Source organism: Candoia aspera, chromosome 14 (genome assembly GCF_035149785.1).
Source record: "Candoia aspera isolate rCanAsp1 chromosome 14, rCanAsp1.hap2, whole genome shotgun sequence".
Taxonomy (NCBI): domain Eukaryota; kingdom Metazoa; phylum Chordata; class Lepidosauria; order Squamata; family Boidae; genus Candoia; species Candoia aspera.
In genome coordinates, this window is record NC_086166.1 from 16,921,560 (window position 1) to 16,947,757 (window position 26,198).

Sequence of the window (26,198 nt, forward strand, 5' to 3'; positions counted from 1 at the left end):
ATCACCAGCGATATGACTTATGGCCCTTCCTGGGACATCAGTTGCACTGCTTTCAAAGATGATTTCATTGGCATTGCCATGAATTTTGGTAATCTCATCTGGGATCTCATTTGCAAAACTTTTACGATAACGATCTGTTATATTTCCATGGAATTTACTTGTGGTCTTTGCAAAGATTTGAGCAGTGGCCCATTTAGGGATGTGACTGGCAGTGCTTCCAGAGATGTGAAGCATAGCACTTTCAGGGAGATTTCCTAAGACTCTCCCAAGGATATCACTTGTATCCCTCCTGGATATTTGAGTAATACCTTTATTAGGAATCGAAGTTATAGTGCTTCTATGTATATCAGCTGTAGCAGTTCTAGGAATGTTAGTTATGGAACTTCCAGAAATGTCCATGCTGGTCCTTCCAAAGCCATAAATTGTGATGTGCCCAGTTAAATCACCTGTGGTGTTTTCAGTAACATAATTTGTGGCATCTCTAGGGACATTAGTTCTGGCACTTTTGGGATTGGGAAACCTGGGATTTTCAGAGATATGAGATGTGATAGTTAGCAAAATGTCCTTTGTGGCACCTCCAGGGGTAGAAATTAGTTTGTTTGCAGCATCTTCAAGGAAGCCACTGGTGTTGTTTGTAAGATAATGAATTGTGGCATGTCCTGTCATGTCCATTCCACTGCTTCTGAGCTTATTATCTGGGTCACTTTCAAGATTTTGGTTAGTAATATCTCCTAGGACGTGTGATTTGGCAGTCTGATGGGGAAGAGTTGTCCTGTGTCTGTGCTTGCTGTGTGTTTCATCTTGATAGCTGTACTTTGTCACCCTTGTAAGGATTTGAGTTGCTGCTAAAATCAAAATGAAAAACTAAAGTCAAATTGGATATAATACAAGAAATCTCTTGTTCAATTATTAATATCTAGAACAGAAATAGCCAGCCTAAAGTCTTAGCCTACATGTAATCCACCCCCCCCCCACACACAAACCTTTTCACACACACTGAAATCATGCATCAACAGTGTGGCTTAGAAGTACTAATAATAGAAGCTTGAGAACCAGTTTGGAGTAGTAGTGAAGGTGCTGACCTAGAAACCAGGAGACCTGTCTTTGGCATGAAAGCCTGCTGGGTGACTGGGCAGGTCCCCTTTTCTCAGCCCAACCCACCTCACACAGCTGAGGTTGTGGGGAAAATGATAATACTGTTATACTATCCAGTTTTGGGTAGAAAACAAGGAGTGTATGTGATTTAGCAATCCAAAAACAGTTCAGAAGTACAATACGAACGCAGTATCAATATCTAATTTGCTTGAACATCATAGAGCGCCCTCATCTTAAAAAGAACTGTTATTGTATCTAAATATGGAATTCAGCAGCAACCACTGAGGTTACAAAGTAGGTAGGACACAAAGATTGAAAAAAAAGGATGCTTATCCTTTTAAGGCAGAGGGACACGGTGGCGCTGTGGGTTAAACCGCTGAGCTGTCGATCGGAAGGTCGGCGGTTCAAAACCGCGCGGCGGGGTGAGCTCCCGTTGCTAGTCCCAGCTCCTGCACACCAAGCAGTTTGAAAACATGCAAATGTGAGTAGATTAATTGGTACCGCTTCGGCGGGAAGGTAACGGCGTTCCGAGTCATCATGCTGGCCACATGACCCGGAAGTGTCTATGACAACGCTGGCTCCAAGGCTTAGAAACGGAGATGAGCACCGCCCCCTAGAGTCGGACACGACTGGACTTTACGTCAAGGGAAACCTTTACCTTTACCTATCCTTTTAAGGAACACCAGGAACGCTAAAGGTTCATTTATGTTCTTACACTTCACAAAGAACACACCACAGAAATTCTGTTACACTACTGCATGTCACAAACTGGAGTCTGTCACATTGCTATCAAGGGGAAACATAACCACAGCAATTATTTAGCAATCAAAAGACAATTCAGAATCTTCATGCAAATGTAGTGTACTGTAAGGCTACATCTACGAACATCACACAAAGGACTCCTTTAGCAAGAAGGAGATAGATACAGTAATGAAAACAATTGGAAAATGTTGGAAAGAATCAGTCCCATAAGAATTGAAAAAAGGAGGTTGATTCGTGATCACCCTTGTAAGGAGCATCAGGAACAATAAAGGTTCATTTATGTTCTTACACTTCACAAAGAACGTACCAAAATGTAGAAAATTTGCCATAGTATCACATCACAAAATGTCCATTGCTTAACTGTAATCAAGGGGAAATATAACTGCAGTGATAATTTAGCAGTCAAAAGAATGTTCAGAATGTTCATATAAATATAGTGTATTGTGGCTTCCAGTGGGAATTTTTTGCCCACTGGCTCAGCTGGCAGAGCGGACAATGCGGCAACTTCTTTCAAGTTCAGGAAGGCTTTCCTGAAGCCCAAAAATGTTCTCCGGATTAAGGAGAATGCTTGGAATTACCCCATTTGTCCTCTGAAATGGCATCCTGCAGTCAGAAGACTGTGTTTTGTTTTTAACTGGTAAGAGAACCTGGAAGGTGGGGACATCACCATTTCCAAGCCACGCTGTAGCCTTAAAGAGACACTAAGACAGGTCACCCCATTTCTAAATCACCAATTTGTATTTTTTAAGTATATGTACCCCAAGAGAGGCTTTTTACAGTGAGGAGAAACTGGTCCTCTTGGTGCTTAATGTTATTTTTGTGATAACTTTTTAAAAAAAAATTAAGTTCTGGATTTTGTTTTCCTTCCAAAGAAAATTTCAAAGACCGAGAATAAACAATTGTCTTCCTGTTATTATTTTTGTATTAAATTTAAAGATCGGCTGATCTGAACCTTCAACTTTCTGTCTTCACTTTCCCTTGAGAATAGTCTGTTATTTACTCTCACTATGTAAAAACTTTCGAACTCTCCCATATCTTTGTTTTTCACTGATTAAGTTCTAAGGGGCGCCATAATCTACTGCGTGAGACATGGAGGATTTCAAACGGCTACTTTCTGGCCACCAGGATCTTAAACAGATTCTTCAGACTTTTATCAAACTTTTATGCAAGATATCCAGGACACTGTGGAAAATATGAGAACCATCAGGCTGGGGATGTGGTGGATGAAACTGAGGAATCTAAGAGTGATAGAAAGGGTTTTTTTTAAGACTGAGACTGAGATTTCCATTGAGATGCTGGATGAAGATTGGATAATGGAGAAATCTAAGAGAGTGATTTGCAAACCATAAGTAAAATCGATCTCCTGGTGCAATACCATGAAAGGAACTTGGAATTTTTGAGAGGGGCGGTTGGGCTGTTTGATTTTTTAAAGAGGAAGCTCTGTGTACATTGTGGGGACATGTAACTGCTCTGGTTTATTTTGAAGTGGGATAAAGATTGAAGGATGTTTATCTGGTTTGCTTTAAGGATTTGACTGATGCTATTTGCCTTTGGATTTACTGTTTTGAATTGGCTTTTTCTTTTGAGGTTTATTAAGTGGGATTATTAAAATTGTTGTACCATTCAGTATAATAGCAGACAACTTGTGCTTTTTAATTTGATTAAACATCACCACTGAGGAGAATATACTTGCTTTCAATATATCTTTCATTTAAGTGAAACAGGAAATGTTAAAAAAAAAAAAGTGTGAGGACCATATACTACTAAGTGGAGTCCTTCACATCACTGCAATCAAAGAGCAGCATACAGAAACTGCCCATTCCCAATCTAATGATGGTAATCTGGAAATCTGTCTCCTTTCACTAATACCACTTTCCCTTAAGAGTAAGCATAACATGTATTCAGAGAAGATTTGCATTTCAACCTCATGCCATCATCATATAACTGCAATCAAGGGGAAGCATGACAAGTGATCAACCTGCAATCCAATCAGAGTTCCTAATTATGATGTCAATGCGGTGTGTTACACATATCCCATTTCCTGAAACAGATTAGAGTGTTCTACACCTAACAAAGGGACGCGGTGGCGCTGCGGGTTAAACCGCTGAGCTGCTGAGCTTGCTGATCCGCGTGACAGGGTGAGCTCCTGTTGCTAGTCCCAGCTCCTGCCAACCGAGCAGTTTGAAAACATGCAAATGTGAGTAGATTAATAGGTACCGCTTCAGTGGGCAGGTAACGGCATTCCGTGTAGTCATGCCGGCCACATGACCACGGAACTGTCTACGGACAAACGCCGGCTCTTCGGCTTTGAAACAGAGATGAGCGCCGCCCCCTAGAGTCGGACACGACTGGACTTAATGTCAAGGGAAACCTTTACCTTTACTTACACCTAACAAGGGTGCTTGTGCTGTATATTGACTATGGAATTCAACTGAGACTTACCATGTTCCAATGTCAGTGGAATGCCAGAATTGAAATATGGGGGCTGAATCTGGAAACCTACTTACTTTCACTAATCTATTTAATTGATAGAAAAGATGTATTCAAAGACATTTGCATTAGAACAATATACCACCAAATGGAGTCCATCATATGAGTACAATGAAGAGGCAGCATAACAACAGCTCTCCATTAACTATCCAAGGACGATCCATAATTGTAAAAAATATGCAGTCTACAATGTATAATCTCATTTGCTGAAGCAAAGAGACCTACTCTTAACAAGGACTCTTGTGTTGTCTGTCCAATGAGGAATTCAACTAGCAATGTATCATATTGCAAAGTCAGTTTAGTCCAATAGTTAAAGCTCCAGGCTAGGAACCAGGAGGCAGTGAGTTCTAGTCCTGCCTTAGGCATGAAAGCTGGCTGGGTGACCTTGGGCCAGTCACTCTCTCTCATCCCAACTGTCATGAGTGCCGTTGAGCTGAAGACATCAGCACAACGGCACAAATGACAATAACGAGGAAACAGAGGAAGGGGCTCAAGATAAGCTTAGCACGCACAACAAAAACCACAGACCCTAGCTGGAGCATGCAGCCATCAAAACACAAAAGAGAGAGAAGAAAGGACAAAGGATAGGCAGATCGCGAGGCGCACCCAAGCTGTTAGCACAAGCGCAACGGAGATCGCCCAGCTGACAGCAATCACCGGCTGAATGAGGAAACCAATGATGGGCGATCCCGGGGCACCCGCTGGGGCCTCGCAACCCTTCACCTACCGGCAAGACAGCATGCAGGACAAAGGGGGGATGACGTAACCCAGGGTGAGGGGGCGCTGACCGGCGCGGGGTATTTAAACCCCGCACCGGCGCGCGCTCCTCACTCTCAGCTTTTTTCCGCAACTGTTACTACGTAAAGAAATAAACCTGAACCTGCTCTCGCATGAATCAGCGTCAGTGTTTTACTCTGCGGTAGGCAGTGCATGACACCAACCCACCTCACAGGGTTGTTGTTGTGGGGAAAATAGGAGGAGGGAGTATTAGGTTAGGTATGTTTGTCGCCTTATTTATAAAAATAATAAGGTAAAAGTAAAGGTTTCCCTTGACATTAAGTCCAGTCGTGTCCAACTCTAGGGGGTGGTGCTCATCTCCGTTTCAAAGCCAAAGAGCCGGCGTTTGTCCGTAGACAGTTCTGTGGTCATATGGCCGGCATGACTACATGGAACGCCGTTACCTGCCCGCTGAAGCGGTATCTATTAATCTACTCACATTTGCATGTTTTCGAACTGCTAGGTTGGCAGGAGCTGGGACTAGCAACGGGAGCTCACCCTGTCACGCGGATTCAAACCGCCGACCTTCCGATCAGCAAGCTCAGCAGCTCAGCGGTTTAACCCGCAGGGCCACCGCGTCCCACAAAAATAATAAAGGAGGGATAAAATATCTAAAATAAAAAAGTCAGGGGAATGCCAGAATTGAAAAAGAGCTGCTGATCCACCATCTCCCTGCTTATCCTAAAGAGTGAACAAAACATGAAAACAGAGAACCACACAATGGAGTCCATCACATCATTTGCTAGAACACAGAGAGGAGGTTGCTTATCTGTGATGTCCCAGTAAGGAGCACCATGAATTCTTACTGTCAGTAATTTTTCTTGAATCATAGAAAGTCTGCATGTCACAATGCAGAACAACACATAACTTCAGTCAAGGAGAACCATTAGTACAGCAGTCATCTAGCACTCCAAGGCAGTTCAGAATTTTCATGTAAATGTAATTATTGCTGATACTTAATTTTGTTGTATCTAATAGTGAGCCATCCTCTTAATAATGACTGCTAGGCATTGTATATATAACAGAGCTGAGTAACCATTGAGGTTACAATGAAGGTGGACTAGAAAATTGAAAAAAGGATGCAGATTTGTGATCTTCCTTATGAGGAGTTTCAGGAATTGTATTTAGTTTCATTAATGTTTCTTGCACTTAACAGACAACAACACACTGAATCCTATATAATCTGCTAAAGTGCCACGTGTCACAAAATGGAGTCCCTCATATATTTGCAATCAAGGGGAAACAATTGCAGCAATCATCTAGCAATCATAAAGCTGTTCAGAATTTTCAGGATGTGGACAATACATACAACCCAGAAATCATATCTCACTGACCTCTAATTCACCTCAGTATTTCATCTGGCCAAATATTGTAATTTCTGATTTATTCAAGCAAATCATAGAATGGCACATTGAGTTTAGCTGTCATGAAATTAAGAGAATGTGATCTCTCTGCAGAACCTCAAATTTGCGTGTCTCAGGTTGGTGTCCAAATTATAATTTCCAAGTAGATTATTTTGGCCCAATATAGCAGAGAAATCTACCTTTAATATTAGGATGATGACTTCCAGGACAGCAAAGATGGCTGACAAGTTCTTCCTGCTGTTTGGTCAGACTAGGATGAAGAGCAGTGATGGCCTTCAAACTGATATAAACACAGAGCATATTTTGAATATCAATTCTTTCAAGCAGAGAGGTTGATCGCAGATCTGTATCAAACCTATTTATGCCTTAGGGAAAGACATCGTTGGTGATTGATGACCCGGCAGACCCATCCTTAGTCCTCTGACTTTTACTTCACGCATGTAACTTAATTGTGAACATAGAATGATTACTGATTCCTGACCCAGCAGAAGCTTTTAACTTACCCATTTTCAGTCCTCTGACTGTCACATGACTTCACTGTGTACTTGCAGAATGATTACTCTGAATTCTGGCTTCTATGGCCCAGGGTTTGCAGATTCCTCACCAACAGACCTATCAGCCTGTCTATTCTGTCACTTCCTATAAACTCCTAGATCATGTAATTAGTAAAGTAGGTATCCCACATTATTCATATGATGAATTGACCCAGTTTAGCTATTAACCTCTCTCAGTTAATAGCATCGGTTCATGGTTGACTCACATGGTGTGGAGGTGACATGGCAATTTGGGAGCCAGCTGGGCTGTCCTGGGTTGTGGCAGGATATTGGAAAACAAAAGGAAGTAGGCTTCACCCCACTGAGAAGAGTTCATTGAGCTACCTTCTTTTTTGAGGAAAAAAAGAGCATTTTCCAAGAATTCTTGCTGGATTTCAACAGTGAAGGCAGGAGAAGATTGCCTACATGTTGATGGGCCTGATATGGTTCTGATGCCCTGAACAAAAGAGACAGAATTAAATTTACAACAATCAAGGGGAAAAACTCTCGTATTTCCATAGGGAATGTCAGTCGTATAGTTGATATAATGATATATGTATCTTTATTGTATTTTGTTTTTTTCTTTTTCTTTCTCTTTTTTGTTATTAATTAAAAGCAATAAAATTTATTTTAAAAAAATATTTTTTTGTAATTTAATACAGTCAGCATTATCTACTACATTGCCATATGCTTTCAGTAGCTTTCTCTGAGATTCTATGAATACAGAGAGGAAAATAGCTTATGCATGGTCAGACTTTGGATCAACATGGAGTTTGGATGAGAAAATGAAAAAGAATAATGGGAAACCTTGGTTCTGAAGGGTGGCATACAATTTTTAAAACAAAATAAAATAATGCGAGAGAGCCCACTTTTCCACTCATTACTATGTAAACAATGCTTAGGAATTTTAACAGCCTGCCAGAACACTTCTATCATTGGGACATTAAAATACATGTGTGTTTTTAGGGATACTGCTGCTGGAGTTCCTAAGTTCTTACTGTTCAGGAATACTGCTTTTGCTGGCAGTATGAAAAACACAAACCAAATCATCAACCACAACTTGCTACAAAGTCTAGGGTCAGATGTAATGAAAACTCACAGATCACAATGTATTTGGGTGCCTACGGAGCAGTGACTTTTGAGGACAATGATACAAGCTGAAGAAAAAGCCCCTCCACAGTGGAAAAGGAAGCATTCCAAACTCAGGAATTAAAGCTTACCTGGCAAGAACCCCTTTGGAGCCTGGATAGATATTCACGGAGAGAGTAATAATTGCTAAAAGTCTTGACCATCCCAATGGCATGCCTGGCTAGAGTGGCATTCTGTAGCATCTGAGCAATGCTAGTAAAGTCAGCTGCTTCTTTTGGGCTGATATAGACAGGAGGTTTCTCCACCTGCAGAATTAATAAGGAATTAATTTTTCTAGCTTTTTTGTACCCCAAGTAATCTCTTTGGTCCCATTGAGTTGTATCACTTTGGCTGAAAGAGCCAGTTCACATATGCAGGACAATCAGCTGAAGAATATGTCTGAGACAGCTATTTCTGATTGTGGCACTGGCAGAATGTTTCCCTTGACACATCGTAGGTCAGCTGGCCATTTTTTTTGCCTTCCACTATAATTAATCTCAGAAAAGCAGAAGAACCAGAAGTATCCTTCTGAAATATGGCAGCAAGCCAAAGTCTATTAAAGAAAAAAACTATAATTAATGGATATCGTGGAAGGAAGAATGCTATGCAGGAATAGAAAGGTATGGAGAGGTATGGTAAAAGTGGTGGTGCAAACTGGATTTCACTGTTTTCTTTATGTATGCCTTTGGCATATTACTTTTCTGCACTTTATATAACATTGCTTAACCTGAAGGCCATTCTTATGATGGGTCTACATGTATGGGATTGTGTTGCTTTGAAAAGAACACTCTAAACCAGGGGTCTCAGTGTGTTATGACATCTTCCTAGGCACACAGAGGTGGGTCACTTTTTAAAAAAAACTGATCAGACCTACGTAGGCACAGTGGGAGAGCTTCAAAACTTGCTCCAACTGTGCCTGAACATTGCAGGTATGCTCTGGCAAAGCAAAGAGCCAAACCTGTAGCTAGTTTTGATAACTAAACTATCTAGGCATCTGTCAAAAACCATCCAGCAATGACAGGAATTTTATGGTTTGTGTTTGTGTGTGTGTGTGTGTCACATAAATTATTTATATATTTGTGGGGGGGTTAAGCAATACAATCCCCCCATGCTGCTTCATCCTGGCATTGGGGGTTCTTGCATTGCATGAGCAAAAAATGCCGGAATGCTAACCCCAGCAGGGTCACCCAAGGTGTGAAGATCATCGCAGCTGCCCAGCTAAACCAAGTAGGCACCAGTATTAGGCAGCAGCAATATAAGATGCCAGAGGCAGATGATCACTTTAGTGACAATGGCAAAGACATCAATTCATATTGTGTGGGATAAGGCAATGCTAAACCACTCCCATATATGTCAAGAAAACCACATGGATAGACCAGCTGAAGTGATTGGTGCTGTAGTGACAGATGATGGCAGGTTGGATGGCACTCATGCTACTGAGGAAGAGCTGAGGATCCTTCAGATACTAATGGGGTTTATGACATGCCTAGATTAAAGCCTTCAGGATGTCTAGTTTTGATGATGTTGTTGATGTTGCCATACAGGAAAAGAAAATTTGAAGCTGCAAAGATAGAATTACAGTAGGAACATTGAATATAAGAAGCATGAACTCAGGAAAGCTCAACACAGTAAAAGATGAAATGAAACAACTACAGATTAACAATCGAAGCAAATATTTGTAGCTCAGGGTTGAACTGTGGAGTCCTTGGTGCTCTCTGAGCCTTGTTGTTTTCTTGCAGACTTTTCACTGCCAGACTATCTAGGGACAGACGAGGAAGGAGTAATTTTCCTATAGAAGGGATGGGAGCTTTGGCTCTGTCATTTTGGATACCTAGATCCCAAATCCTCTGCTTTAGCTCAGCCAGGGTTTTATCAATTCCCAAAGCAGGTAGTGCTGACAAAGCAAGTCTGCAATATGCCAAATTGTCACTGATTTGCCTTCTTAGTTTGTAAGAGAACCTACCCAGCAAGGTGAGATGACCTAAGGAAGTTCCCCAGTAGACTTGTTCCAGCCAGAATCTAAGACAGCAAACTCTTAATAGGGCCCCAAGGAAAATGCAGCCTAATTCTAATCATGTTAAAGCATTGGAAGCTGAATAAGGAACTTCTAATACATTTTTCAAAAAATTTGATTGGATTATTTCTAAACTAGGAGACACCTTATAAATACACAACTGACCACCATATAACATCAAACCAAGACCTTTAGCTTTAAATAGTTTAATAGCTGTTTAAAACCTGCAATTTTAGTGATTGCAAGGGATGTTTTGGGGCTTTTACCAGAAATTGTCTTGTTTGAATAGACCAGCAGGTAGAAGACTGAAAATAGAGACCTAAATATTTAAAGGATTTTACCTGTTTGATGAGTTTGCCATTAATTGTCCATCTAGGTGAGGGTTAAAGCATTTCCTAGAGAATACCAGTACTTTTGTTTTGGAGTAATTTATTTCAAGGTGTTCTCTGTAAAGTGCTTTAAGGCAACTTCAGAGGCCTACTTGGGTTATAGACAATATGGCTGCATCATCAGCATAAATGAGAATAGAAACGGGACAGTGGGCAAGAGAAGGAGGATGGAATTCTGGCTTAGCAAACATCTCAACAATATTATTAATGTAGAAGTTGACAAGCATACAACCTTGCTTTACACCTTTGCTCAGTTAAATCACCTGTCATGAATACTGATGGCGACCAGGAGGGGGCCTCTATCCAGGGGGGAAAATGCATGCGTAGTACTGAGGAATTAAGCAGCCATTCAAGGAGACACAGATCAGACCCACCTTAACTTTTGGGGTTTATCTGTCTGGGTTTTTCCCACGCTTCTTCAGTTTGTTAGGATTCTGTCTTGTAATAAACACAAGAGACCTACTCCTCGTCTCAGCGTGATTCCTGACTGTTAGGACATCACCAAAGATACTACCCTTTACTTGAGTGGTTGTGCCTTGGTATAATAGCATTTAGCCTAACAAGATGTTGGTCTATCATTGTAGTAGCTAATTTCCACCAGTCATTCTTGTGGAATAGAATGAAAGGCTGCCCTCAAGTCTATAAAGGCTACACAGAGGGCACCTTTGGGGTGACTGTAATATTTCTCAGCTAAGTGATGTAGGATGGTACATTGATCCATGTTTGAATGTTCAGACCTGAAGCCGTCTTGCTCTGGAGCAAAATGTTTTCAGAGGACATCCAGTCCAGAAGTTTATAATATAGAAATCTAGTATTCTGGGACAGGTATGGCAAACTAAAGATGGCTCTGCGAAAGTGGAGCCGACTACCACAGCAAAGACCCAGGAACTGCTTAGACAGGTTCCTTGCTACCTGTCCAGATATTGTCTACATGTGCTCCTGGATGGCTGCTCCCCATTAGAAGACCACAGGCAGACAACAAGATTAGTCATCTTGCTCACAGCTGCAGTAGAGACTTTTAAAGGACACTACATTGGCAAAACTCACTTTCTAATCACTTTCGGAAATTGCTCATTGACTACTTCTATTAAAGACTTCCAGACTGACAAGTCTGAAAACATCTGGATGAGTCTGCCTTCAGTCCTGAATGAAAAAATTAATCATAAGCTTAAGAATTTAAAGAATCTGAAATAAACAGCAAAAAGCTAAATACAATTTTGATCTTAGACAGTTCTTAGACAGATCTTAGACATGGATTAAGGGTCCAGATAAAATTGGAATAAACTTTTACAATAAGATTTTGGATTAAAGAACAAACAACTTCTTGTGGGAAATTGATTCTGTTTTGGTTTTTACAAGACTAAACAAAGATAAGCAATTTCATGATTTCAAAAACCAGAGACTAGAGGGGACTAAAGTTTGTAGGTAGAGGAAAGATTTACAAACCTGCAAAATGTTGCACAACATTCTAACAATGAAATACAGAAGGAGACTTTTGAAGAATGGAATCAGAAAATAGTAGCCACAATATCAACGTCAGTAATGGTATCTACTTCTATGGATAGACTATGTCCACAAGATGTTATTGAAGAAATGACAGCTGTAGAACGAATTTTAGCTGACAAAATAGAGATGGCATTGAAAGTGGATTTACAACTGACAGGCCAAGAGAATGACTTAGAAAAAGATGTTTCACTGGATCTACAAAAGAAATTGGCTGAGGCTTTAAAATTTAAACAGAAAATACAAATGACAAACCAAGAGAGAGAGCTGGATAATTTTTTCCTACCGGATTTACAAAAGAGACATATTAAACTCTTGAAGAGCTCTGTGTGATAGGACAAAGAAGAAATGAAAAGAAATCAAATCCTACAACAATATTTGAATGAACTAAAGATTAAACTGTTAGAAGGAAGGAATATAAAGTTGGTTTATTTGAACAAGGTTAAAATGGGATACTCCTTTCTATTCTCTTTTCTTTCTTTAAGATTAGTTTGTAATTAGATTTTACTATTATCATCAAAATTCAGATAGATGATTGATAGATAGCCAAAGAAAACCAAAAGAAGTCAGTATGTGCATTGATTGTAAAAGGCCTTTGTGTCAATCATGTCAAGCTGTGGAATCCCAGAACATCTCATCATCCTCATGCATAACCTATATACAGAATAAGAAGCCAGAGTATGCAGAGAACATTGCAGAACATTGCAGAACATTTCAGGTTGGAAAAGGAGTGAAACAAGGCTTTATACTCTCCTCTTATTTATGCAACCTATATGTTGAATATATATCAAGGGAAGTTGGATTGGAAGAAAAAGAGTATGGTTTTAAAAGTGGAAGAAGAAATATCAGTAACCTCTACTATGCTGATGATACTACTCTGATAGCCACAGATCCAAAGGATCTATAGTAATAAAAGTCAAGGAGCACAGTGAAAAAAATGGAACTTATATTAAATATAAAGAAGACCAAACTAATGACTACAGGAAAAGCAACCAGCCTTAGAATTCACAATGAAGATATTGGTGGTGGAGAGCTTCTGCCTTTTAGGATCAACCATCAATAGTATAGGAACAAGCAGTCAAGAAATACACAACAGACTAGCACTTGGTAGAGCAGCCCTGAAGGCCTTGAAAAAGATACCAATCGAAGTGAATATTTGTAGCTGAGGGTTGAACTGTGGAGTTCTTGGTGCTCTCTGAGCCTTGTTGTTTTCTTGCAGACATTTCATTGCCAGACTAGGCAACATCTTCAGTGCGAAGAGGGAGTGGGCTGTTGTTTGCTGCTTGGTTGATGAACAATCAAACAGCACAGTACACTCTAATCAAGGCACTATTAACTCAGTCAATCAACCAAGCAGCAAACAACAGCCCAATCAAAGAACTCCCAAGGAGAGAACAACACCCCCAACAACACAAGCCATGCAAGGCACGGTATGTAAGCTGAGAGCAAGGCCCACTCCCTCTTCGAACTGAAGATGTTGCCTAGTCTGGCAATGAAGCGTCTGCAAGAAAACAACAAAGCTCAGAGAGCACCAAAGACTCCACTTGAAAAAGATATTCAGATGCCAGGATGAGTCCGTCACTGGCAATGATATTCCCTATGACATTTGATGGAAGCAAAGTTGGACTTCAAAGAAGCGAGATAGAAAATTGATGTTTTTGAACTTTGGTGTTAAAGAAGATTCCTGAGAAGACTGTAGCAGAAAATAAACAAATGAATCATTGAACAAATCAACCCAAAGTTTTCATTCGAGGCCCAGATGACCAGGCTCAAATTAACATACTTTCTATAAATTATGTGAAGAACCAGTTCTCTGGAGAAGGCTTTGATGCTGGAAATGGTGGTAGGAAAGAGGATGACCTGCAGCAAGGTAGATGGACAGTTACAGTGGTGAAAGATTAAAGATAGACATTTTGGGCATCAGCGAACTGAAATGGACTGGAATGGGCCACTTCACATCACATGACCACCAGATCTACTACTGTGGACAAGAGGACCACAGAAGAAATGGAGTAGCCTTCATAATTAATAGTAAAGTGGCTAAAGCAGTGCTTGGATACAATCCAAAAAACGATAGAATGATCTCAATTCGAATTCAGGGCAAGCCATCTAACATCACAGTGATCCAAATATACGCCCCAACCACAGATGCTGAAGAAGCTGAAGTAGAGCAGTTCTATGAGGATCTGCAGCACCTACTGGACAACACGCCTAAAAGAGATGTTATTTTCATCACGGGAGACTGGAATGCTAAGGTGGGCAGTCAAATGACCCCTGGAATTACAGGTAAGCATGGCCTGGGAGAACAAAATGAAGCAGGACATAGGCTGATAGAATTTTGCCAAGACAACTCACTCTGCATAACGAACACTCTCTTCCAACAACCTAAGAGACGGCTTTATACATGGACTTCCCCAGATGGACAACACCGAAATCAGATTGACTACATCCTTTGCAGCCAAAGGTGGCGGTCATCTATACAGTCAGTAAAAACAAGACCTGGAGCTGACTGTAGTTCAGATCACGAACTTCTTCTTGCACAATTTAGGATCAGACTAAAGAGATTAGGGAAGACCCACAGATCAGCTAGATATGAGCTCACTAATATCCCTCAGGAATATGCAGTGGAGGTAAAGAATTGATTTAAGGGACTGGACTTAGTAGATAGGGTCCCGGAAGAACTCTGGACAGAAGTTCGCAACATTGTTCAGGAGGTGGCAACAAAATACATCCCAAAGAAAGAGAAAACCAAGGAGGCAAAATGGCTGTCTGCTGAGACACTAGAAGTAGCCCAAGAAAGAAGGAAAGCAAAAGGCAACAGCGATAGGGGGAGATATGCCCAATTAAATGCAAAATTCCAGAGGTTAACCAGAAGAGATAAGGAATTATTTCTAAACAAGCAATGCGCGGAAGTGGAAGAAGACAAGAGACCTCTTCCAGAAAACTAGAAACATTGGAGGTAAATTCCAGGCAAAAATGGGTATGATCAAAAACAAAGATGGCAAGGACCTAACAGAAGAAGAAGAGATCAAGAAAAGGTGGCAAGAATATACAGAAGACCTGTATAGGAAGGATAACAATATCGGGGATAGCTTTGACGGTGTGGTCAGTGAGCTAGAGCCAGACATCCTGAAGAGTGAGGTTGAGTGGGCCTTAAGAAGCATTGCTAATAACAAGGCAGCAGGAGACGACGGCATCCCAGCTGAACTGTTCAAAATCTTGCAAGATGATGCTGTCAAGGTAATGCATGCTATATGCCAGCAAATTTGGAAAACACAGGAATGGCCATCAGATTGGAAAAAATCAACTTACATCCCCATACCAAAAAAGGGAAACACTAAAGAATGTTCAAACTATCGAACAGTGGCACTCATCTCACATGCCAGTAAGGTAATGCTCAAGGTCCTGCAAGGTAGACTTCAGCAATTCATGGAGCGAGAATTGCCAGATGTACAAGCTGGGTTTAGAAAAGGCAGAGGAACTAGGGACCAAATTGCCAATATCCGATGGATAATGGAAAAAGCCAGGGAGTTTCAGAAAAACATCTATTTCTGTTTTATTGACTATTCTAAAGCCTTTCACTGTGTGGACCATAACAAACTGTGGCAAGTTCTTAGTGGTATGGGGATACCAAGTCATCTTGTCTGCCTCCTGAAGAATCTGTATAACGACCAAGCAGCAACAGTAAGAACAGACCATGGAACAACGGACTGGTTTAAGATTGGGAACGGAGTATGGCAGGGTTGTATACTCTCACCCTACCTATTCAACTTGTATGCACAACACATCATGCGACAAGCTGGGCTTGAGGAATCCAAGGCTGGAGTTAAAATCGCTGGAAGAAACATTAACAATCTCAGATATGCAGATGATACCACTTTGATGGCTGAAAGCAAAGAGGAACTGAGGATGATGGTGAAAGAAGAAAGTGCAAAAGCTGGCTTGCAACTAAACCTCAAAAAAACCAAGATTATGTCAACCAGCTTGATCGATAACTGGCAAATAGAGGGAGAAAATGTAGAAGCAGTGAAAGACTTTGTATTTCTAGGTGCGAAGATTACTGCAGATACTGACTGCAGTCAGGAAATCAGAAGTCGCTTCATCCTTGGGAGAAGAGCAATGACAAATCTCGATAAAATAGTTAAGAGCAGAGACATCACACTGACAACAAAGGTCCGCATTGTTAAAGCAATGGTGTTCCCCGTAGTAACATATGGGTGCGAGAGCTGGACCATAAGGAAGGCTGAGAGAAGGAAGATCGATGCTTTTGAACTGTGGTGTTGGAGGAAAATCCTGAGAGTGCCTTGGACTGCAAGAAGATCAAACCAGTCCATCCTCCAGGAAATAAAGCCAGACTGCTCACTTGAGGGAACGATATTAAAGCAAAACTGAAATACTTTGGCCACATAATGAGAAGACAGGACACCCTGGAGAAGATGCTGATGCTAGGGAGAGTGGAGGGCAAAAGGAAGAGGGGCCGACCAAGGGCAAGGTGGATGGATGATATTCTAGAGGTGATGGACTTGTCCCTGGGGGAGCTGGGGGTGTTGACAACCGACAGGAAGCTCTGGCGTGGGCTGGTCCATGAAGTCACGAAGAGTCGGAAGCGACTGAATGAATAAACAACAACAACAATATCCCATCAATATATCAATGGTATATTATCCCAACCTGAGCCTGCCAGAGGACATTTACACATGTGATCAATTAGTGCCATTGATCATCAAGGCTACATCCTGGCCTGAATTCTGACTGCAGTGAGTCCAGATAATCCAATTCCTCTTGGAGGTCTTGGAATCTCCCATATATCCATAATAGAATAGAGAGCTGGTTTGGGCTAGTGGTGAAGGCTCCAGCCTAGAAACCAGGAGGCTGTGATCTTGCCATCTTGACTGAGTAGTTTTGGTGCACAGTATGGGGGTCTAGTGGTTAAGATGCTGGGCTAGAAACCAGGACAGTGAGTTCTAGTCTCACCTTAGGCATGAAAGCCAGCTGCGTGACCTTGGGCCAGTGACTCTCTCTCAGCCCAGCCCACCTCACAGGGTTGTTGTTGTGGGGAAAATTGGAGGAAGGGGTATTAGGTATGTTCGCTGCCTTGATTTCACTGCCTCAAGGAGTTTATATATGTAAAGATAGGATATAATCATTATCATCCTTGGGCCAGATTTGGGTTTAGTTCCCAACTCCAACAAAACAATGTCTGCCAGAGATCTTATCAATGCTTTGCATGGACCAAGTGCAGAATCTTCCTCCATGGCAGGGGTGCCTAACCTTTTTGCTACCACACCTCCCTTTGGTGTAATCCTCAAGTAGTGTAAACATGCCCCCTAAAAATCTAAACACCAAAATGAACACAAATGAACAATGAAAACAATACAATGATACTTTGGGAAAGGTGGATTTATTTTAACAACACAACTAATAGAGCCAGTTTGGTCTAGTGGTGAAGGAACCAGGCTAGATATCAGGAGTCTGAGTTCTAGTCCCGCCTGAGGCATGAAAGCAGCTGGGTGACCCTGGGCCAGTCCCTCTCTCTCAGCCAAACTCACCACACAGGGTTGTTGTGGGGAAAAGAGGAGGAGGAAGGAGTATTAGGTTAGGTGTGTTTGCCACCTTGAGTTATTTATAAAAATAATAAAGGCAGGATAAAAAATATATTAAAAAATCTAAAAATGTGGGAAACTGATGTTAAATGTACAGGGTGTCATAATTTAAGAGAGAACTTTTATAAAATGATGTCCTGATGCTACGTGACACCAATCAAACTGTCAAAACTGTATAAAGGAATAGCAAACCAGTGCTGCTAAGTGTGAAAGGGAAGAGAAGACTTTTTAGGTGGACTTGTGAAAAAGCAAAGAAATTTTGGGTGAAAATTCATACAACGATGCAAAAGATACTGCAGATTAATATTACAATGAAACCAGGATGTCATGATCACTGTTGCGATGCTTGTGACATCGCAACGGCTCACATGACAATGCAGGGAAATGGGTCCCGGGCGGATTAAGGGAAAAGGCAACTAGGTAACAAAAGAGAGCAACAGGTGCTGGCAACAAAGTATCAACTCTAGCCGGAGGCACGGAAGAGAAAGATACAATGTCACAAAGAAAGCAATTGACAAGACCAGACCACGAGGCGCGCCTGAGCTGTCAAAGAGATTACGAATCTGATCGCCCGGCAATGAACCATCACCGGCCAGGGAAGCAATCAAGGAAACGCCCAGAGCACAGGAGGGGCTCCACGACCCCTCACCTACCAATGACGGAACCGACGGGGCTCGGGGGCGCACCCAGAGTAAGAAGGGGTGGAGCGCTGACCGGCGTGGGCTATTTAAATCCCGTTCCGGTGTGCTCCACTCACTCTCAGCTTTCTTAAAGGGCACGCATACTGTTACTCAAACAAAACCAGAACCTAAGCCTACACTAGCGTCTGTGTTTTTACTGGGTAGCAGGCAGAGCCTGACATAAAGCTGAGAGTCACCAAACCAAAGTTGCCAAGCTCCACCGGACGAAAATTTTCCGCGGGAGAGATCAACTGGCAAAAACAGATCCGGGGACGCACCAGAGGCGTGAAGGACGGCCTGCAAGAGGTAGAGGTGACCTGACAGCTGCTCGAGGCGGCGCACCCGAAATGGGACACGGACACCCTCCCTGCCCACACCGCACCCAAGTTCCAGACCTGGAGCTCCAACCCAGATGGGAGAGCCCCGACAGAAGATGAAGTCGGGGACCAACAACTCCTCACATGGGCCGGCGGAGCAGGACCCTGGACGGGAACACCCTACTCCACCTGGAGGCTCCGCTACCCCCAAATGCCCGAGCAGGAAGGTGCAAGACTACAGACCGAACAGCATCCGGCAGCACCGACGTCGGACGACCAGGGCACTCCAGACAGGGTCACGGCCCTGGAAGCCAGGGTATGAGACCTGGAACACCTGCTCCAGTCCCCGACATCAGCAGACCAGGGCATGCCAGACAAGGTCACAGCCCTGGAAGCCAAGGTACGAGACCTGGAACACATGCTCCAGTCCCTGGCAACGATCGTAGGCGAACACTCCAAGACTGAGGCGGCACAGGGGGCAAGAGGGGATCGGGGCACCCTACCCCCCCCACCAACATCCCTGAGTGGAAGGGGCCAAGCACGAGACTCTGTCGCAGGGCTTTGTGGCCCCAGGCCAGTGGGAGCCATCCCTTACCACCCACAGGTAAGGGTCCCGCAAATTGAGGGGTTCGCCAAAGACTTCCCCGCACAGTTTGACGGGGACCCTACAAAACTGTCCTTCCTTCTCATGAATGCGAGGGACTACATGGCCCAATACAGCCATTACTTCAGCAGAGAAGCAGCCAAAATCTCGGCAGTGGCCACCAAGCTCCAAGGCAGGGCTGCGGACTGGTACGTGCAGATGTCTGAGTCCGGAGCCCCAGCCTTGGCCAATTTCCATGACTTCCTAGCCGAGCTGAAGCATTACTTTGAGGACACCCTGGCGAAAGAAAGGGCCAAGTGCACACTTCAAGCGCTGCGCCAAGGAAGAAAAACGGTGGCCGACTACGCCCTCGAGTTCAAGGTCCTCGCAGGCAAAATCACGGAATGGTCTGAGGCCACCCTGATCAACATGTTCAAGCGTGGCCTCAACCGGGAGGTACTACAATGGGCACTCTACAGGGTGCCTTCAAGGGTGGATTTGCCTAGCCGGAAAAGCGGAGCATGCCCAGCGCACGTTCCTGCTCACAACCGCAAATGACAAAGTCCCTCCCAGCACAAGAGGACCAGTCCCATAGTCAGGCCCAACCTGGCACGCAGACCAACAACGGAGGTTTGCCCGTGGGCAATGTACCAGGTGTGGGAAGACAGGCCACCAAGCGGCAGACTGTTTCAAGAACAGGACAACGGATCGCCTGCCCAGACCAACGTCGAAGACGCTGCACAAGCCATCCAACCCCCCCAGACGTCTGACAGGAGCACTAGCAACCCCAGACAAGGACGCGGACACCTACCTCGCAGGGGACACGATCGACGCCCAAGAACAGCCGGCGGAAAACGCCCCCCACTTGCTCTAAGCAGTGCCGCTGGGCAGGTGGTGAAGAAGGGGCGCAACAACCCCAGGGTGAGTGACGATTGCTCCATCCTGGCAGGGACAATTGAACTCTCATACGGCCCTAGAGCCATCGTGGTCGAGGCTCTGGTGGACTGGACACTCCAGAAATCTGATCCACCCAGACATTGTCACTGCATTAAAACTGCCCTGCTCCCCCCTCCCTAAACTGCTGGCATTCCAACAACTTGATGGCTCTACAGCGGGGGGGGGGGGGGACCGGCCACCCAGAGGACCGGAAAGGTCACCCTGACAATGGGCACCCACAAGGAATCCATAGACTTTGTGGTAACCCAGGTGGGGAAACCCATAGTAGTGCTGGGGATCCCCTGGCTAGCATGCCACAATAGATTGGAGGACACGCTCCATCAAGTTCAAAGACGGGGTCTACCAGGCACCGACACCGGACAAACCATCTGCTCTGACGGTGGGGAGGGCAGAGGTCGTCGACCAAACCCACAACCCCCCCCCCAGAAGGACTGCCGGAGCAATACGTGGACTTTGCAGATGTCTTCTGAGAAGAGGAGGCGGACCAATTACCCCCCCACCGCAAGACGGACTGCACAATTGAACTGCTCCCAGACGTCCCATTACCCAAGCCCAAGATCTACCCCATGACCCAGAGAGAATTAGCGGTGCTGCAGGAATTCTTGGACAAAAACCTCTCCAGGGGCTTCATAGAACCAGCGAACCCGCCGGTTGGAGCACCCGTCCTATTTCGGGAAAAGAAGGACGGCACCCTGAGACTATGCACCGATTACCGCGGATTAAATTCTGCTTCCCTATCCAACAAATACTCCCTACCCCTCGTAAAGGACATGCTGGCACACTTGTCAAAGGGAAGGGTGTTTTCCAAACCCGACCTCCATGGGGTGTATTACAGAATTTGTAATATCAGGGAGGGGGACGAGTGGAAAATGGCGTTCAACTGCCCCTTGGGCTCCTTCCAATACAAGGTACTGCCATTCGGTCTTGCGGGGGCCCCGGGGGTCTTCATGCAACTCATCAACGAGGTACTGCATGAACATCTATTCAAGGGCATACTGGTTTACCTGGATGATGTCCTCATCTACACGAGGACGCAGAGGGAACACGAGAGGTTAGTGAGGCAAGTTCTCACTAAGCTCCGGAAAGCCAAAGTCTACACTAAGCTGTCCAAGTGCGAATTCCATAAGTCGTGCTTGGACTACTTAGGGTACAGAATCTCTGACAATGATAGAGATGGACCCCGCAAAGTCCAGGCAGTTTTGAGCCCACGCACCAGGCGCCAGCTTCAAAGCTTCCTTGGGTTCGCGAACCTCTATAGGTCCTTTGCGAGGGGGGTTGCGGAAATTGCCCTGCCCTTAACTGATTTGCTCAAGACCAAAGGCGTCGGGGAGATGCACAAGGTCAAAAACCCAGGGGCCATACTTAATTGGACTCCTGCCTGTCAAACTGTCAAAGCGCTGTTCACAGCGGAGCCAATTCTAGCTCACCCGGACCCCGAACGGCCTTTTGTGGTGCAGGTGGACGCCTCTGACTTCTCAATAGGTGCCATCCTGCTGCAAAAGAATTCCGCTGGAATTCTGAAGCCATGCGCCTATCTCTCGAGGAAATTCTCAGAGACAGAGAGGCGCTGGCACGTGTGGGAAAAGGAAGCATTTGCAGTTAAAGCAGCACTGGAGGCTTGGCATCACCTTTTGGAAGGGACGACTTGCCCGTTTGAGGTCTGGACAGACCACCGCAACCTCGAGGCACTCCGTATGCCCCGGCGCCTCAGCCCCAAACAGATACGCTGGGCTCAGTTCTTCAGCCGGTTCAACTTCCAGCTGAAGTTCATACCAGGCAAAAAGAATTTCCTGGCAGATGCACTCTCCCGACTGCCCCAGGATGCGGAGCCTATCTCCAACATCGTAGGGACAGTGCTCTCTGATTCCCAACTGGGTATGGCAGCTGTCACCCTGGGACGCACTCGGGGACAACCTGCCTCCCCCTCGCAAACAACTACGGCGCAACCCGCCCCTAGATGCAGGCAACCTCAAATGCCAAGTGGGTTATGGGCAGATTTTACAATGGCGTTAAAATCTGACCCCTGGCTCCTCGCCAACCCCAACAAGGTCAATATGGAACAGGACCTCGCATGGGCGGAGGGAAGGTTATATGTACCCGACTCACAATGGCAGGCGATCCTCAACAGATCGCATGACAGCAAACAGGCTGGTCACTTCAGGTTTTTGAAAACCCTACACTTAACTCGGAGACAGTTTTGGTGGCCCTCGCTGAGGAAGGACGTCAAGACATATGTGGCATCCTGCCCAGTGTGCGCTATGGCCAAGCTGCAACCTGTGGCTGAACCCTCCTGCCCTTGGGATGAAATCTCAATGGACTTCATAGTAGACTTACCGCCTAGCCAAAAGAAAATGGTCATTTGGTTGTAAAAGAGTACTTTTCAAAACAAGCCCATTTCATCCCCTGAGCCTCGATCCCATCAGCCCAACAGCTGGCGAAACTGTTCCTAGTCCACGTGTACCACCTACATGGCTGTCCCTCCCGCTTGGTGACCAATAGGGGCACACAATTTACCTCAAGGCTTTGGCGGGCTTTTTTGAAACTGATAGGTACCCAGCAAGCCCTGTCAACCTCCTGGCATCCCCAGACGGACGGATCCACAGAGATCCTTAATACCACACTGGAGCAATTCCTCCGCTCCTACATAAATTACCACCAGGACGACTGGGTGGACCTCCTCCCGTTTGCAGAGGTTGCATACAACAATGCGATACACCAAAGCACGGGAAAACCCCCCTTTGGGGTGGTGTCGGGTCGGGAGTTTGTCCCCATCCCTGAACTACCTCAGCCTCCGTCCCCAGCAGTAGCCACCTGTGATTGGGGTGAGAAACTCGCAGATTCCTGGCCGGTCATCAAGGACGCACTTAAAGAGGCACAAACCACGTACAAATTGCAAGCGGACAAACACTGGCGCCAGCAACCAACGTTTCAGGTGGGGGACATGGTCTATCTATCCACCAGATTCATAAAATCACCGCAACCGTCAAAGGAGCTGGCCCCCAAGTTTATTGGACCATTCCAGGTGACACAAATTGTGAACCCAGTCATGGTGCGCTTGGACCTGCCCCATAATTTAAAGAGACTGCACCTGGTATTTCACTGCAGCTTGCTCAAGCCGGCAAGTGATCCCTCCCGGTGGCACCCATGCACCCCCCCCCCCACCAGTGATGATAGATGGGCAACAACATTTCGAAGTGAAGGAGGTACTTGACTCTTGCAAGCGGCGGGGCTCCCTCCAATACCTAGTAAAGTGGAAACACTTTCCACACCCTGAGTGGGTCGCTGCCCGCGACGTCCAGGCCCCCGACCTGATCTGCACCTTCCATACCGCCTATCCCTCCAAACCCACGGCTTAACCTTCTCAAAGGGGGGCAGTATGTCATGATCACCATTGCAATGCTTGTGACATCGCAATGGCTCACATGACAATGCAGGGAAATGGGTCCCGGGCGGATTAAGGGAAAAGGCAACTAGGTAACAAAAGAGAGCAACAGGTGCTGGCAACAAAGTATCAACTCTAGCCAGAGGCAGGAAGAGAAAGATACAATGTCGCAAAGAAAGCAATTGACAAGACCAGATCACGAGGCCTGCCCGAGCTGTCAAAGAGATTACGAACCTGATCGCCCGGCAATGAACCATCACCGGCCAGGGAAGCAATCAAGGAAACGCCCAGAGCACAGGAAGGGCTCCACGACCCCTCACCTACCAACGACGGAACCGACGGGGCTCGGGGGCGCACCTGGAGTAAGGAGGGATGGAGCGCTGACCAGCGCAGGCTATTTAAATCCCGTTCCGGTGCGCTCCACTCACTCTCAGCTTTCTTAAAGGGCACGCATACTGTTACTCAAATAAAACCAGAACCTAAGCCTACACTAGCGTCTGTGTTTTTACTGGGTAGCAGGCAGAGCCTGACACAGGATTATTTTTATTGGGTTTCATGAATGCTGAACTAGAAAAGAAATATGGGAAACTAACATTTTATAGGGTAACTGCAGCAAGATTATTTTATGCTTGTAATAATGAAATACCCACAACAGAAGGTTGGATTATAAAATTGACAGAGCTTATAGAAATGGCAAAGCTAAACAGTTTGGTCAGGGAAAAACAATAAAGACTTTTTTAAAAGACTGGAGCCTTATATGGACTTTTTGCTGAAAGAAGAAAAGACTGAAGATGATTTATGGATTTGGGGATTAAAAAGGGTTAAAGGCAGGGGAAAGAGTGAGATGGCAATTACTTGATAGAAAGAAGGGTTGATTCTATTCTTCATTTTTTGTCTTCTTTTCCTTTTCTTTAATTTTTATACTTTTACTGTATTGAAAAATTCTTATATATATAATCTTATATATATAAATGGAGCATAAAAAAACTTAAAACAGAGGAAAATCAGCTTGCTCAAGCTGTGGTATTGGAGAAAGCTCCTGTGCATTCCTTGGTCAGCAGAGGTGACAAACAAATATTGGAGAATATTTAGCCAGACATATCATTGGTGGCAAAATCACAAAACTCCACCTTACTTGTTTCAGTGATGTCGTGATCAAACTTGTTGGAAAAGACAGTTATGCTCAGAATGGTCAGTGATAAAAGGAAAGAAGGCTGTCAAAAATGGGCTAGAGAATGTCAAGCTGACACCAGCCAGAGCATAAAACAACTATGAGAAGCCGTACAAGATCCAAAAACGTGGAGAGAGCTGGTCCATAGAATCACTGAGAATTGGATACGATTGAACAGATACCATCACCATCATCATATATATAAAATTCATACATACATATGACCACCTCTCCAGAAATAAATAAATAAATAGATAAATAAATAAATAGATAAATAAATAAATAAATAAATAAATGGTGGGCTGAAAATTCCCACCATCCAGGTGGGTGATTAAATCCATGCTACACTATCCCCTGCAACTTTTGAAGAGTAAAAATGGATATAGAAGGAAGGTGGCCTTCAACTGTAAAAAGTTTGCCAACTCTTGCCTTCCAAGATGACAAGGGAAGTGTACCACTTGGATGTTGCTGTGGGTAGTTACGTATGCTATCATACTCCAAAAAAAGGGCAAGGGGAAGACACCTCCCACTTAATAATTACTATAGCCTAAATATTATGGAAATGCAAAATATTTAATATCCCATTTTTAAGTATGTAAACTTCAGAGATATTTTTCATCATTCATACTTGGATATCGTGCTGTTCCACTAGAGCTCTTTCAGTTTGGACAGTTGATGTATGCTAGTCTCTCAAACTTGAATGATAGTATGTCTACTGTGGATAACTGGGAAGCAATGGTTGCCAATATTCAACCAGCTTAATTATGACCTGCACTCCCAGATCTTTGGTGTTTGGCCTTTTGTATTTGGCCTTCTGTATTCCGCACTTTTACCAGCAAACATACAGGAACTGTAGTAGTAGTAGCAGCTCTGGAGGTTTTAAAGTTTGTATGCTATTTCCATCTTTGAACTTTATCTGTTAATTATCTAGAGTTGCAAAGAGGGAGTGAAGAGTAGAAAGAATGAGAAATTCTTTCCGAATAAATAGAGTTATACTGTGATATTAGTATAGTTGAAGGTCACAGATGGCTTTGTCTACATAGGCTTTAAACTCCCCTTCGGAAATGACAATTGATGCAGCTACAGACAGACAGAAGGTCCATGAAAATGTTGAGTAAACTGCTAAGAGCCAGCAAGCTGTAGATACTCAGAAGGAGAACCCCCAATAAATGTTTTTGATTCTGGAGGCCCATTAGGGCACTTAATTTCTCTGTATGCTGGAGTTTTGAAATTTATAATCTATAACCAAAGTGGTTTGAGGATGAAAAGTGATACCCAGCAAAGAGGGAAAAAGCAGAGGAGGAGTAACAGTGCTGTTCAACATGGACATAACTAAGAAAGGAGAAAGGTTTTACAAGGTTTTTATGCCAGAGATGCAAGATGCAATGACTGAGACATTATAATACGGCCCTAAACTTGGAGATACAGCAAAGGGCTTTTTGAAAATTTA

General features: G+C 44.1%; 1 protein-coding gene across 1 annotated transcript in view; it reads right to left on the bottom strand.

Moving 5' to 3' along the window:
* Positions 1-472: 472 nt before the first annotated feature.
* The window catches only part of LOC134505234 (uncharacterized), a 100,858-nt gene continuing 75,132 nt past the window's right edge, over positions 473-26,198 (bottom strand). Inside the window, exons 27-28 of the mRNA XM_063314846.1 lie at positions 6,668-6,768; positions 473-845 (exon numbers count right to left, since the gene is read on the bottom strand). Of these exons, the coding sequence (XP_063170916.1) occupies positions 6,739-6,768 (30 nt within the window). The 3' untranslated portion in view covers positions 473-845; positions 6,668-6,738. The remainder of the gene's footprint in view (positions 846-6,667; positions 6,769-26,198) is intronic.